Below are 12,500 nucleotides of genomic sequence, written 5' to 3' on the forward strand. Positions count from 1 at the left end.
ACAATGTTCAATGAGTAGATGATAGTAAAACTGTTTCCTAAAACCTTGGATGGTAATCGCTTGCATGAAAATCAGAGGTGCAGAGGTAAAAATGTGAGACGAAATATTTTCCTGATGTGAGGTAATAAGGTAATGATATTATTCACTGATATTTGTGGAATCTGCTGTCACAAGAGTAGAGGACAGTACCTGGCTTGTTGGACTGTGGCATGACACCAGAGAATAGAGTCACTGTTATACACACATTCCTATCTAAGAATGCATCTCTCTCTGTGGTCGCCTCAATACCAGTCTATCTCTGCTTTTGTCAACTCCTGAGTCGTTGTCAAGTTTGACATAACTCACTGGTAGCTACTACCTAATGCATGTCATTCAATTAATTCAATTCAATTTTTCTTGGAATCAGTTGCAAAATTACGTGAATCTTCGGGAGCTGGTCTCATTGAATGCATTTAAAGTCATTCTAAATGTCTTGGAGGAGGGCACATCTGGCTGTAGATGTTTTGACTGATTCATATTGCGCCTGTTTGATCCCTGATGTTGAGAACTTGTGACAAATATCGATTCATATAGTTTTTTGTTTTTTTTATATTTCTTATTATTCTTTATTTTCATTGTAAATTGTTAGATGTTCTTATGTCTGCAACTCTGTTAACTGCGCTACTGCCTGTCTTGGTCAGGACGCTTTTGTAAAATAGATTTTTAATCTCAATTAGACTTTATCTGATTAAATAAAAGTTATAAAAACGTTTTTTTAATTTAAAATAAGATTTTAAAAATAATTATTAAAAAATGATGCTATGACCAGAGTTGACATCTCAATGAGTATAGAGTATAAAAAATGGCCATCCCTTTCTGTGTCTGATGTCTGATGTGTCCCTACTTAGTATACATATCTCTACTTGAGATATTTGTGCTGAATTAGAAGATAAAATAATCTTAATCTCTTTTCTTCCACAGATACGATGGATGTGAGTACTACTCTGACTTCTACACTGAGAAGAAATTGCTGAGAATACTGGAACTCATCCTCATTTTGAAATGAACTTTTCTCATGTTTCATTTGTATGCGTACAAATGTGGATGGTTTCTTATTGTATGTGAATGCATGTGTCATGAATGCGTGCATGCCTATCTGTTTGTATGTCAGAAATTGTTTTCATCTGTCCCTCCTGTCCCCCATGATCCCTCCTCTGACCCTCTCATCTCACACATCTCTCTCCCTCCCTTCTCGCTCTCTCTCCCCTCTCCCTCCTCTGTCCTCTCCTCCCTTCTTACCTCTCCCCTCTCTATGCTCTCTTCATCCCTTCTCTCGATCCCCTCCCTCATTTCTCCCCCCCGTCCCACTCGCTCCACTTTCACTCTTCCCCCCCAACCCTTTGACGCTCAGTGTGGCTGTCCGTCCTCTGGTTCCGCCCCGCAGGGTACCGTCTGGCCTCCTCAGCCTGGAGCAGGCTCTGTGTGGCCCGGACAGCCCACCCTCTCTCCCCAACCTCAACCCTGCTGGACCGGGCAGCCCAACACGCCTTGTTGGACTGGACCCCCCCAGCCCCAGTATCCCCAGCCTCCCCAGCCTTCTCAGCCTGGACCCCAGCCCCAGTATCCCCAGCCTCCCCAGCCCCTGTATCCCCAGCCTCCCCAGCCTTCTCAGCCTGGACCCCAGCCCCAGTATCCCCAGCCTCCCCAGCCTTCTCAGCCTGGACCCCAGCCCCAGTATCCCCAGCCTCCCCAGCCCCAGTATCCCCAGCCTCCCCAGCCCCAGTATCCCCAGCCTCCCCAGCCCCTGTATCCCCAGCCTCCCCAGCCTTCTCAGCCTGGACCCCAGCCCCAGTATCCCCAGCCTCCCCAGCCTTCTCAGCCTGGACTCCAGCCCCAGTATCCCCAGCCTCCCCAGCCTTCTCAGCCACCAGCTCCAGTTCCAGCTCCAGCACAAGCCCATCCCTGTCAACCATGCTGGCCTGGTCCCCAGCCCCAGTATCCCCAGCCTCCCCAGCCCCAGTATCCCCAGCCTCCCCAGCCCCAGTATCCCCAGCCTCCCCAGCCCCTGTATCCCCAGCCCCCGGCTCCAGCCCCAGCCCCAGCCCCAGTCCCAGCCCCTGCCCAAGGCCAGCCCAGTGCCCCAGGGTGGCCTGTGAACCCAGGTCAGCCCGGTGGGTGGCCTGTTAACCCAGGTCAGTCTGGTGGGTGGCCTCTCAACCCAGGTCAGTCTGGTTGGCCTGGTCAGCAATCACCTCTTTTACCTCCACAATGGCCTGTACCACCTGCACCAACACCAACACCTGGATATCTGGTGAGTTACTGCAATCCCTTTATTGTACCAGTTGGGAAATATGTGACAGGGTCTGGTTAAAAAGTCCTCAAGTAGGGCATGGTCATTTTTCTGTTTCTTTCCAGAATATAAAAGTGCAGACTGTAAGCTTTCAAATTATGTGTCATACATTGAAAATAGTTGAAGAAGATGCTTATTTGAATGTTGGTCCACCTCAAACCAAATAGCGGAGAAACGCACTCTGAATCAAAACACAGGCGAAACAGCTGCTAATAGCTAGCGCTAAAAAGGAACATCTCTACAAACATCTAACTGCATGTTAAGCACATCACAACATGCTGATAGAATATCAACATGCTAGAAACACATAACTACACATAATTAGATGATCATACAGTCCTTGCTTTTGAACAAGTTTGTTTACAAGCCATGTATCACTTACTAGCAGGTAAGACGGCAGATGAGACAGTGAATCCAATTCACAAACTATATTTAGTGATCTTAAAACTGTTGTTTGATATATCGAGTGGGCTCTTTCATGATTAAAAAAAAACAAAACAAAAAAACACATGAGACCCTTTCCCCAGACCATGTCACATATCCTAAAATATTAGTAATATACAACATATACATATGACAATACGGAAAGAAAAGAGTTCTGTAGCTAAAAATGCTGTACCGAAAACAATTACCACCAACCGGTTGTACGGCAAATAAATTAACTTGATTGTCTGTATCGTGTGTGTGTGTGTGTGTGTGTGTGTGTGTGTGTGTGTGTGTGTGTGTGTAGACAGTACCATACAACCTGAACCTAGCCAGAGGTGTCTATGACAAGATGATGATGACCATCATGGGGGAGGTCAAGCCAAATGCCAAGCAGTGAGTTGACTCATGGTTATCGTATCATCCCCTCTGTTCCAGGAGGTCATACTGTACATACTGTGGGCTAACCTACTTTTCTTTTGGACCCACCAAATCCAAAATCCAGAATTCTTGCTTCTGACCTACCAATGGGAAACCTGTAGTAGCTATAATGACTACCATAAATCTTATGATCTCCTTATCACAAATTGTTCTTCTTCAGTTTCACGGTGAACTTCCTGCGAGGCGTCGACATTGCGTTGCACATGAACCCTCGCTTCAACGACGGGGGCAAGCAGGTGTTGGTGCGGAACCACAAGGCCGGCGAGCGCTGGGGCAAGGAGGAGAGAGACCTCAAGGGCCCGTTCCCCTTCCTTCCTGGCAAACCCTTTGAGGTCAGTCGGAGAGTCAAAGATGCACTGACTCAACTAACAAAGCCTCATTAGTTAAAGTTAGTGGATTTTTTTTCTTCACAAAACGCAATTTTCCACCTTTTTAACGTTTGGAAGGGCTGATGATCCTAGATAAAAGAACAACTTCGCTTCAGGCCAGACAAGCCCTTTGAGGTTGGTGGGAACTATTGATAACGCTCTTCTTGAAGAGGCTTCTATGAGTGTAATATTGTCTTGTAAATCTGTTCATAACCATAACAATTTATAACACCTTATAGAGGCATTCACAGGGCATTACTAAACTAAATAACACTGAAGGTTATCATAAGTACTCATGTATTTAGGTAAAACCATACTATACCATTAAAATAACAGGAGTTTATTGATCATCAGATGAATAACCTGGCAGATCAGATCAACCACAGTATACAAACATTATCTTATCTTTTTTTTCATGTGTTGAACCATAATCAAGGAAGGTTGTTCTATTGGAAGCCAGTTTGTATTTGGTCTCTTTACCTTGAAAAGCTGTCTTTATGAATTAGCTTTCAGAAACCTCTTGGTGACACCACATCAGAAGCGAATTTCTTGTGTGTTTCAGATGAAGATCCTGTGCACGTATAATGAGTTTAAGGTGGCGGTGAACGGCGTCCAGCTGTTTGAGTTTAAACACCGCGTCAAAGAGCTCAACCAGATCGACAGAATCAACATCCTGCACGATGTCATCCTCACCAACGTCACCGTGGAAACGTTACCCTAAGCTTTAAACACTACATCATACGTGCATGATGATGATGATCTAATGATGATGACGACGTAATGATGATAATGATGACAATGAATTACATTTACATATTGTGTGATGCTCTTAACTATGTCTAAAAGCAGTGGAGGCTGGTGGAAGTAGAAATCAGAGGATGGGCTCATTGTAACGCATGGAACGGAATCAGGTATGGTATCAAACACACGGGTGAGGAATGGTACACACAATGAGCCTGTCCTCCAATTTCTACCCCCACCAGCCTCCCCTGTCTGAAAATATGTTACATGTAAGCCTATGTATGGGGGTAAGTCTTTGTCTACCCTCCATCAGCCATATACCCCATCCCACTCACCCTAAGCATTTCACTCCTATGTCCATGTGCATATGAGTGAAAATATCTAGAAAAGTCTTTGTACACTTTGTATTTTCTATGTCCAAAAGTAAACTTAACTGTGCCTAAAACGTGTCTGAATAAGTCAAAAGATGAAGTGAGTGCACCATACAGACTTGTATAGTTCAACTAACTAACATGCTATTTGTTTAACTGGAGGCCATTCAGCATAAGAGGGCATTCAGCCTAGTCCTCTAGGGTTGGTCTTGTGATGCTAACAGGCTAGTCTCTCTTCCCGATCATGGGCTGTCATTAGATACGTCAGGCTGTGTCTAGCCTACTTACTGGCTGACTGACAGTCCCGTAGAAATCGCTGAATGGGCTCATTGTAATGCATGGAAGCGAATGTGGAATGGTATCAACAACTGTGTTTGAAACCATTCCTCATTCTATTCCATGCATTACAATGAGCCTGTCCTCCCCTGGTAAGGAGTGAGTCTAGCAGTTCACCAATAATAAAATGAAATACATCTTCTTCTTTTTTTTTAAACATTAAGCCAGGTGACGCTTTACATCTTTTTAAATCTCAGAACTCTCAGACAACTGCAATAATGTTGGATATCAAGATTCACTTTACAGAAGAATACCATTCACACATCAGCCACATTCACATCAGGACATAATGCCATTACCATATATACCATTCAACATCCATTATTAAAAACAAGTAGAATAATACATACAGCATACAATACATTTATTATAATATTAGTATTAATATATTATATTATGAATTACAGTACCAGTGTGTCCAAACTTTTGACTGGTACTGTATTACAAGACAAAATGTGTCAATTGAATTTAATTAATTGAATTAACTCAGTTTAACTTCAAGGAAACACATTTAGTAATGCAAACTGGTACAACTGGTTATAAAAGTGTTGAGAATTCATATTAATTAATAATCAATTAATGATTATTATGATGATGATGATGATTATTATTATTATAATTATTATTATTGTTATATGTATGGCAATTATTTGAAGTGTCTTCTTCTGGGTATCATCTTTGCCCTCAGTGCAGCTCTCCCCACATTCTTCCTATCCTATACAATAATATAACGCTGAAAGAAAGACAGACATTGTGTTGGTTCACACAGTATCACGCTGGCAGATGTGCGTGCGTGTCTCCGTCCTCTTCAGGTCTTGTGGTCCAGTCTCTTCTCCACTGACTTCAGCAGGAGCTCAGAGTACTGCTCCAGCAGGGCCAGCGCCCTGTCCCCATCAGCTTTGACCACAGCCTCACCCCTGACCCCTCCTCTGGGTGTCGGGTGAGGTAAAGAGTCTAGTTCATCCCGGACCATGGCCAGAGCTTCAGCCAAGCCCCTCTCCATCCCCTGTGTCTGCCCACTGGGGTCTGAGCTGCAGCCCAGCACCTGGACACCACACACACCACACACACCACACACACCACACACCACACACACCACACACACCACACACACCACACACACCACACACACCACACACCACACACACACACACACACACACACACACACACACACACACACACACACACCTGTCAGCTTGACATACAGTATGGATGCATATACAAGTGACAGCCTCACATAAGAAGGGTTGGAATGAAGTGGATTATGATCGGGTGGTGACCGCGAAACGGCGAGGCGAAGAGCTAGTTATTCTCTTCACATCCACACACATGCGCACGCATGCATACACACACACACACACACACACACCTTTGCGTAGAGCTGGGTGGCTCTTCTCACAGTGCTGTGCAGATCTGCTATGGCCTGTCTGCAGGTTTCCACGATGACAGTGGATTCTGTTGGGGGAAATCACACATTCAATAATTCAACATTCAATATTCAACATTCATGATACTTCATCTATGTGAAGAACACGCCACACACACACCTTGTCTTTTTGTTGTTATGTTTTCTAGGTCACTTGACAAAGCTCAACACACACACACACACACACACACACACACACACACACACACACACACACACACACACACAACAAGTTGAAAGGTAAAGTGTTGAAGGTAGCCGTCCATGTGAGATGGTACAGAGTGGACTCACCCTGCATGCTGCAGTGGTGACAGTAGAAGGGGACAGACAGACCGCTGAGGCGCAGACGAACAGACAGTGATGAGGAGGAGGAGGATGAAGATGAGGAGAAGGAATAGAGAAGGAGTGACGGACAGGAAGAGTAGTTGTGATGATGACAGAGGGACCGTCGTCTACCCCAGACCTGGCTCAGGAGTGGACGTCACGCCGTACACCTGGACCGACATCAGGGGGCGCTCTTTACACACCAGTGTCTCCTGTTCTGTCGCCATGGAACTGTAGAGACCATCCCCACTGCATTAATAATATATATTATGACTACCTGATTACTTGAACACTACCTACTTGAACTGCACAACCTGACTATAACTTGAACTTCCCATAATGTTGCTTACATTAATAATGTTGATATGTTGACTTGCACTCTTTACTTTATTCTATTATTGCTGCTATTGACGCTATCGCTGCTATTGTTGATTGTTGTTTTTATATCCTGCTTATTTTATTATTGATTTTGTATTCTGCTGCAATGCCAATGTCGAATGAACCTGAACCCAAGAATTTTATTCTGTGTAAAGCTCTTTACTGTTGCCATAGAGATGGTGTTTACCTCAATGAATCTAAACTTCCTCGCTGTTTCACAGCACATGAGGTAGGATTGACCGACATCAACTGGATGTTACCCAGGAGTGCCTGGTTTGTGGTCAGAGACAGACGTTTGCCCAGGGCTGTGGAGACAGAACAACGATTATCAGACTGTTCCATCACTTTCTACCGACTTTCTACTACTCTACTTCTTCTGCGTCTATAAGGTCCACTTTACCTTGTTGTTTCAATCCAGGGACTAATGACCCGCCACACACATGATCTCCTGCAGGGGGCACCCACCAATCGAAGGGTGGAGTGGACTCTAGGCAGAGGCTGCGTCGAGGGGCGAGCAGATGTTTGGGAAGGGGTATCCTGGAGGGCAGGATGTTTGAGGGGAAGAATAAACTGGAATCGGGCGAGACAGCAGCACCGACAGGGACGTCTAGCAGAGAACAGGAGGGTGAGGGGGACAACGAGAGAGAAGAGACAGAGGTGACATAGGAGGAGATGAGGGGTCGTTCTAGATCCAGCAGCCCCACGGATGTCCTACTCTTGTGGCCGGCTTGGTCTCCGCTCCCTCCACCCCCCTCCTGGAGGCCCTCTCCCAGGGACACGGAGCGGCTGGTCTTGGCCTGGGAGCTGGTGGTGGGGTTCATGTAGGAGTGGGCCGCCAACGACTTCAGTCTGGGGCTCTCCCAGGGCATGGGAGAGAGGCGCAGGAGGGGGGAGACGGGGGGGTGAGGCGCGGTGCGAGAGGAGGGTCTGGAAGAGTCTCGGTCCACAGACTGGGGGCGAGGGCGGGCCTCTCGAGTGGGGGAGCGGAGAGCTGTAAAAGAGGGAAGGTCTTATTAGTCAGTGGGTATCAGTTAGCAGTAGGTTTATTATTCCTCTGTGGCTCAGTTGGTAGAGCATGGTGTTACGTACCGTGTTGGTTTTATGTGTTTATTTCTGTTGAAGTAGGCCTATTGGTTGGTTTTGTGTACTGTGTTTTTGTCTCCCCCTGTTGTCATTCTCCTAAATTTCTCAGATGCATGCTTGGTTCCAGTCCCATCATTCCACACCTGTTCCTGATCATCAATCAACCTGTTCCTTCACTATAAATACCTCTGTGTCCTTAGTTCTCTCTCTCTCTCTCCCTTGTTTGAGCTGTGGCAGGACTCTGGTGGGTAGAGATCTAGTTTGTTTTGGTTTTCTTCTTGGTCTTGTTAATTTACATGTTTATATCATTTGAGATGTGAAAGCTTCCATTTGTTACCGGTATGTTACCTTTTGTACCTTTTGATTTGACATCACTTTAAGTTGTAACCTGTATTTTGTTTAACTATTTATGTTTATTTGTGCACACAGGGGCAGATGACTAGTTGAGATACCCTGGATGTACATCTTGCATACACATAGGATTTACCTGCTGTCTAGCACCCCAGTTTAGAGTGAGCACCACCCACTGTACTTTGAGGTGCCTAGCACCTGTAAAGTGGGGGTGGGATTATTATTTTGATTATTACTCTTATTTGGTGCCACTGTTAGTCCTCTGTGTTCCCTGTGTTGCTGTTTCAATAAATAATAATTTATTGCATATTTTGGTTTCCTGGTTTTGTGTGACTGCACCCTCACTTGTCCATTCTGTTTCTTTATGTTGCGCCCTGCTACCCCGAGTTACCAGGGGGCGTAACACATGGCTAAGGTTGTGGGTTCGATTCCAGCTAGGACCATATATACTGACAAATGTATGCATTCACTGCAATGTAAGTCACTTTGAATAAAGTGTCAGCTAAAGGGCATATATTATAATTCTTTCTGCCAATTACCTGATCATGGAGGGGCTCATTTCACTGTATTATTTGGGGCACACGCATTAGATACTGGCCGTACAGAAACTGTCCATCCTGAGTCTGGCTTTTCAGTAAACAGTGAGTTGTCTCACAGAAGATAAGAGGTGGCAGGTGGTGGCAGAAAGCTGAGGACGGGCTCATTATAATGGGAATGGAGTCAGGAATGGCCCTCCTCTGTGTTTGATACCATTCCACATTCTGTTCCATGCATTACAATGAGCCCATCCTCTGATTTCTACTTCCACCAGCCTCCCCTACTATCATCTCGTTTCAACAGAGGAAGTGCATAGAAATGAAGAGATACATAGGTGATGGGGTGAAATAAATACATAATATAAAGAAGTTTGAGGGCGAGTGAGATGTAATTCATTATCATGATCCACTGTCACGTGTCTGATACTGCATACATAGAAGGAATAGATTCATAATAGAAAATCGACAAATTATATTTCTATACTCACCCTCTGAGGGTAGGTTCTGGACTGACTGGGACTTCTCCCCCAGGGATGGAGCTCTGGTCGTGGGGCTGGACGACGTCCTCCACAGTTGAGCCCCCAACGGCATCTTCTTCTGGGGGAGGGAACGCAGCAGCAGACTCCTCTCTGGAGCACTCGCCTCCACGCTGGCGAGATAGGGGGACAGCTTTATCCATCCATACGTCAATTGTACATTGAATGTAATAGCGAATAGCGAATAAACAAGTACATTTGTCACAACGTGCTTAACAGTGAGCGGTGACGGTAGCAAAGATCATTTTGCAACCAATAAAATAAAAGTTTGTAGCCGTGTTATCTGGAGGGTGAGAAAGTCAATCACGACTTCTCTGTTGCTTACTTTGTCCCCTCGAGCGTGCCTGGGGACATGTCCTCTGAGGGTCCCTTCCTCATGGCCCCCTCCATCAGAGGCTGCACCTTGGACACCAGGGGCTTGGCTGAGTGGCCCTCCAGCTCCCTTCCATGGGCCTTAGTTAACAGGGGGCTTCTCCTACAGACACACATCACATTAGGATTACAGTGAGTAGAATGGATATAGAGTTAGAATTATAGAGGATGGAACATTCTCCCAAAAAGCTCTGAGGCCATGTGTGGTGTTTGTTGAAGTATTCTGGGACTTCTGGGACCCCTGGTAGTATACTGTACCTGTTAGTAGAGCCTCTGGCCAGGTATTGTGTAGACATACTGAGGTGTGGAACATTGGTCCTCTCTGCAAATAGTGAATAGATGAAGAAACAAAATGATGTTTGTGTGAGAGTGTGTTTGTGTGAGAGTGTGTGTGTGTGTGTGTGTGTGTGTGTGTGTGTGTGTGTGTGTGTGTGTGTGCGCGCGTGTGTGTGTGTGTGTGTGTGTGTGTGTGTGTTGCTTACCCATGCTGCTGGGGTCTGTCAGCATCTCAATGTTCTGTTGGAGGAAGGCTTCTTGACTGTAGTCTGAAGTGTCAGAGACAGTCCTCAAAGCCTCATCTATACTAGTCATCTCCATCCTCCCCCTCTCCTGCTCCGCCTCCCCCTCCTCCTCCTCTTCCTCCTCCCCCTCCTCCTCCTCTTCCTCATCTTCCTCCTCAAGATCTGAGCTGTCCTGGTCTGAGGAGTGAGGCTCTACGCTCTCTGTGTCTGGGAGGAGAGGGGAGGCGTCAAATGTCAAATTTAATAATAATAATAATAATAATAATGATAATGCCTAACACTAAAATAATGATAATGCCTAACACTAAAGACCTGTGGTCCTGTTTTGAAGTATGAAATGTGCATTGGAGGGTGTAGCTAACTGAATGTGATGTGTGTTAGTGTTTGTCCCTCTGTAGTGAAGGAATCTGAACAGAATCTGAGGAGTTGGTCCTGTGAATGGATGTCTGTCCTGACCTCTTATTGAACTTCCATTCATACTATTTCTTACACTTTGTGGTGTCCAACTATGTCTTCAAATGTATGGAACAGAAGGTAATGTGTGTTATTAAAGTTTTTCTCTATCGCTTTAACATGTTTTCTCAAAGCATAGCTAATTTTCTCTTAACTCTTAACACAAATCCAAAAACGCACACACAAAACATTCAACTCCACAAATCTCTTGCAAAAGCAACCACCGCATAAAATCAAATTCAAAATAATGTCTTCTCAAAATGAAAATGTTGTCATGAAATGACACACACACACCATCAAATGAATAGACACTTGTAAGAACCATTATACAACAGTTAGTTCCGACCAAGTAATTTGATTGGACAAGAGGCATTTCATGAGTTACGATATACAGTATAACAGCACTGGGACTTTTAACTACATGTATCACTCCGCCGCACAGGTGTTAAATTACCGTTAATTATACAACAGTTAGTTCCGACCAAGTAATTTGATTGGACAAGAGGCATTCCATGAGTTACGATATACAGTATAACAGCACTGGGACTTTTAACTATACGTATCACTCCGCCGCACAGGTGTTCTAAATGACCGTTAATTAGACTACATTGTAGAGCAGACCTGCGCCATCGTACTGCTGTTCTGACCTCCGGACATGTGTAAGTGTGAGTTCAAGAGGCGCGTCTGATTCAATTGCTTGTGCTAGAATAGACTGTGTACTACTGGATACCTCACCGTATTCATTGTTAGAGAGTTGACTCATGTTGATATTTGACTATAATGTGCACACTAGAAAACGATGGAGCAGCGTGCTGTCTGATGTCAACTCGTCTGACTGAATCACATTCACACATGCCACCAAAGCGACTGTCAACCGAGTCATATTTCACTGGTTGCACAATACATGGAAATGTACAAATAAATGTACACGATACAAAGTAGCTAGCCACGATACAAAGTAGCTAGTTTGTGTTCAGGTTACTAGGCAACAGTCCAGTTGAACAGTCCCGTTGCGGAACTATTTTTTCTTGACGGAGCCAAAATAAATGATTAAATAAACAAACAAATAATAATCTGTTGTCACTTATTACTGTTAATTAATAAATTGCGCTGTAGAACTGTTGTATAAAAGCAATATCACACTCGAGGTCGTGTGTTATACTGTCGTACCTACGACCGAATCACAGCCGTGCTGATATTCAGTATAACACACTCCCTCTCGTGTGATATTGCTTAATTCTATTTCACCTGGGGTATGTTGTTGCTTTATTATTTACTCTATTTTACTTAAACATTGATGGAGTGATTGAATGAACGATAATAAATGATCCATTTCATTTATCCCAAGTAATGTGACACTGGTGTGTGTATCACTTTCGTCATCATTTTCAAGTGAAAAAGTATATTTGTTCAGTAGGGAGCAGAGGGAGGCTGATGGGAGGTAGAAATCATCTAACACGCTCATTGTAATGCCTGGAATGGAATGAGGAATGGCATCAAACTATTGTT

At 44.6% G+C, this 12,500-nt stretch overlaps 2 protein-coding genes across 2 annotated transcripts in view; one reads left to right on the plus strand and one right to left on the minus strand.

Moving 5' to 3' along the window:
* LOC308151517 (uncharacterized protein) overlaps positions 1-4,282 on the plus strand; it is a gene marked incomplete at both ends in the record, with an annotated part of 46,910 nt that extends 42,628 nt beyond the window's left edge. Inside the window, 4 exons of the mRNA XM_080524405.1 lie at positions 1,805-1,998; positions 3,064-3,148; positions 3,354-3,525; positions 4,124-4,282. Coding sequence (XP_080380531.1) covers positions 1,805-1,998; positions 3,064-3,148; positions 3,354-3,525; positions 4,124-4,282 — 610 coding nt within the window. The remainder of the gene's footprint in view (positions 1-1,804; positions 1,999-3,063; positions 3,149-3,353; positions 3,526-4,123) is intronic.
* Positions 4,283-5,817: 1,535 nt separating this feature from the next.
* Positions 5,818-12,500, minus strand: part of LOC308151526 (mitogen-activated protein kinase-binding protein 1-like) — a gene marked incomplete at both ends in the record, with an annotated part of 23,960 nt that continues 17,277 nt past the window's right edge. Inside the window, 9 exons of the mRNA XM_080524417.1 lie at positions 5,818-6,054; positions 6,381-6,466; positions 6,901-6,992; positions 7,605-7,746; positions 7,855-8,130; positions 9,598-9,758; positions 9,971-10,120; positions 10,276-10,339; positions 10,500-10,601. Coding sequence (XP_080380543.1) covers positions 5,818-6,054; positions 6,381-6,466; positions 6,901-6,992; positions 7,605-7,746; positions 7,855-8,130; positions 9,598-9,758; positions 9,971-10,120; positions 10,276-10,339; positions 10,500-10,601 — 1,310 coding nt within the window. The remainder of the gene's footprint in view (positions 6,055-6,380; positions 6,467-6,900; positions 6,993-7,604; positions 7,747-7,854; positions 8,131-9,597; positions 9,759-9,970; positions 10,121-10,275; positions 10,340-10,499; positions 10,602-12,500) is intronic.

The sequence above is a fragment of the Nansenia antarctica genome (assembly GCF_963989245.1).
Source record: "Nansenia antarctica genome assembly, chromosome: 1".
Lineage (NCBI taxonomy): Eukaryota > Metazoa > Chordata > Actinopteri > Argentiniformes > Microstomatidae > Nansenia > Nansenia antarctica.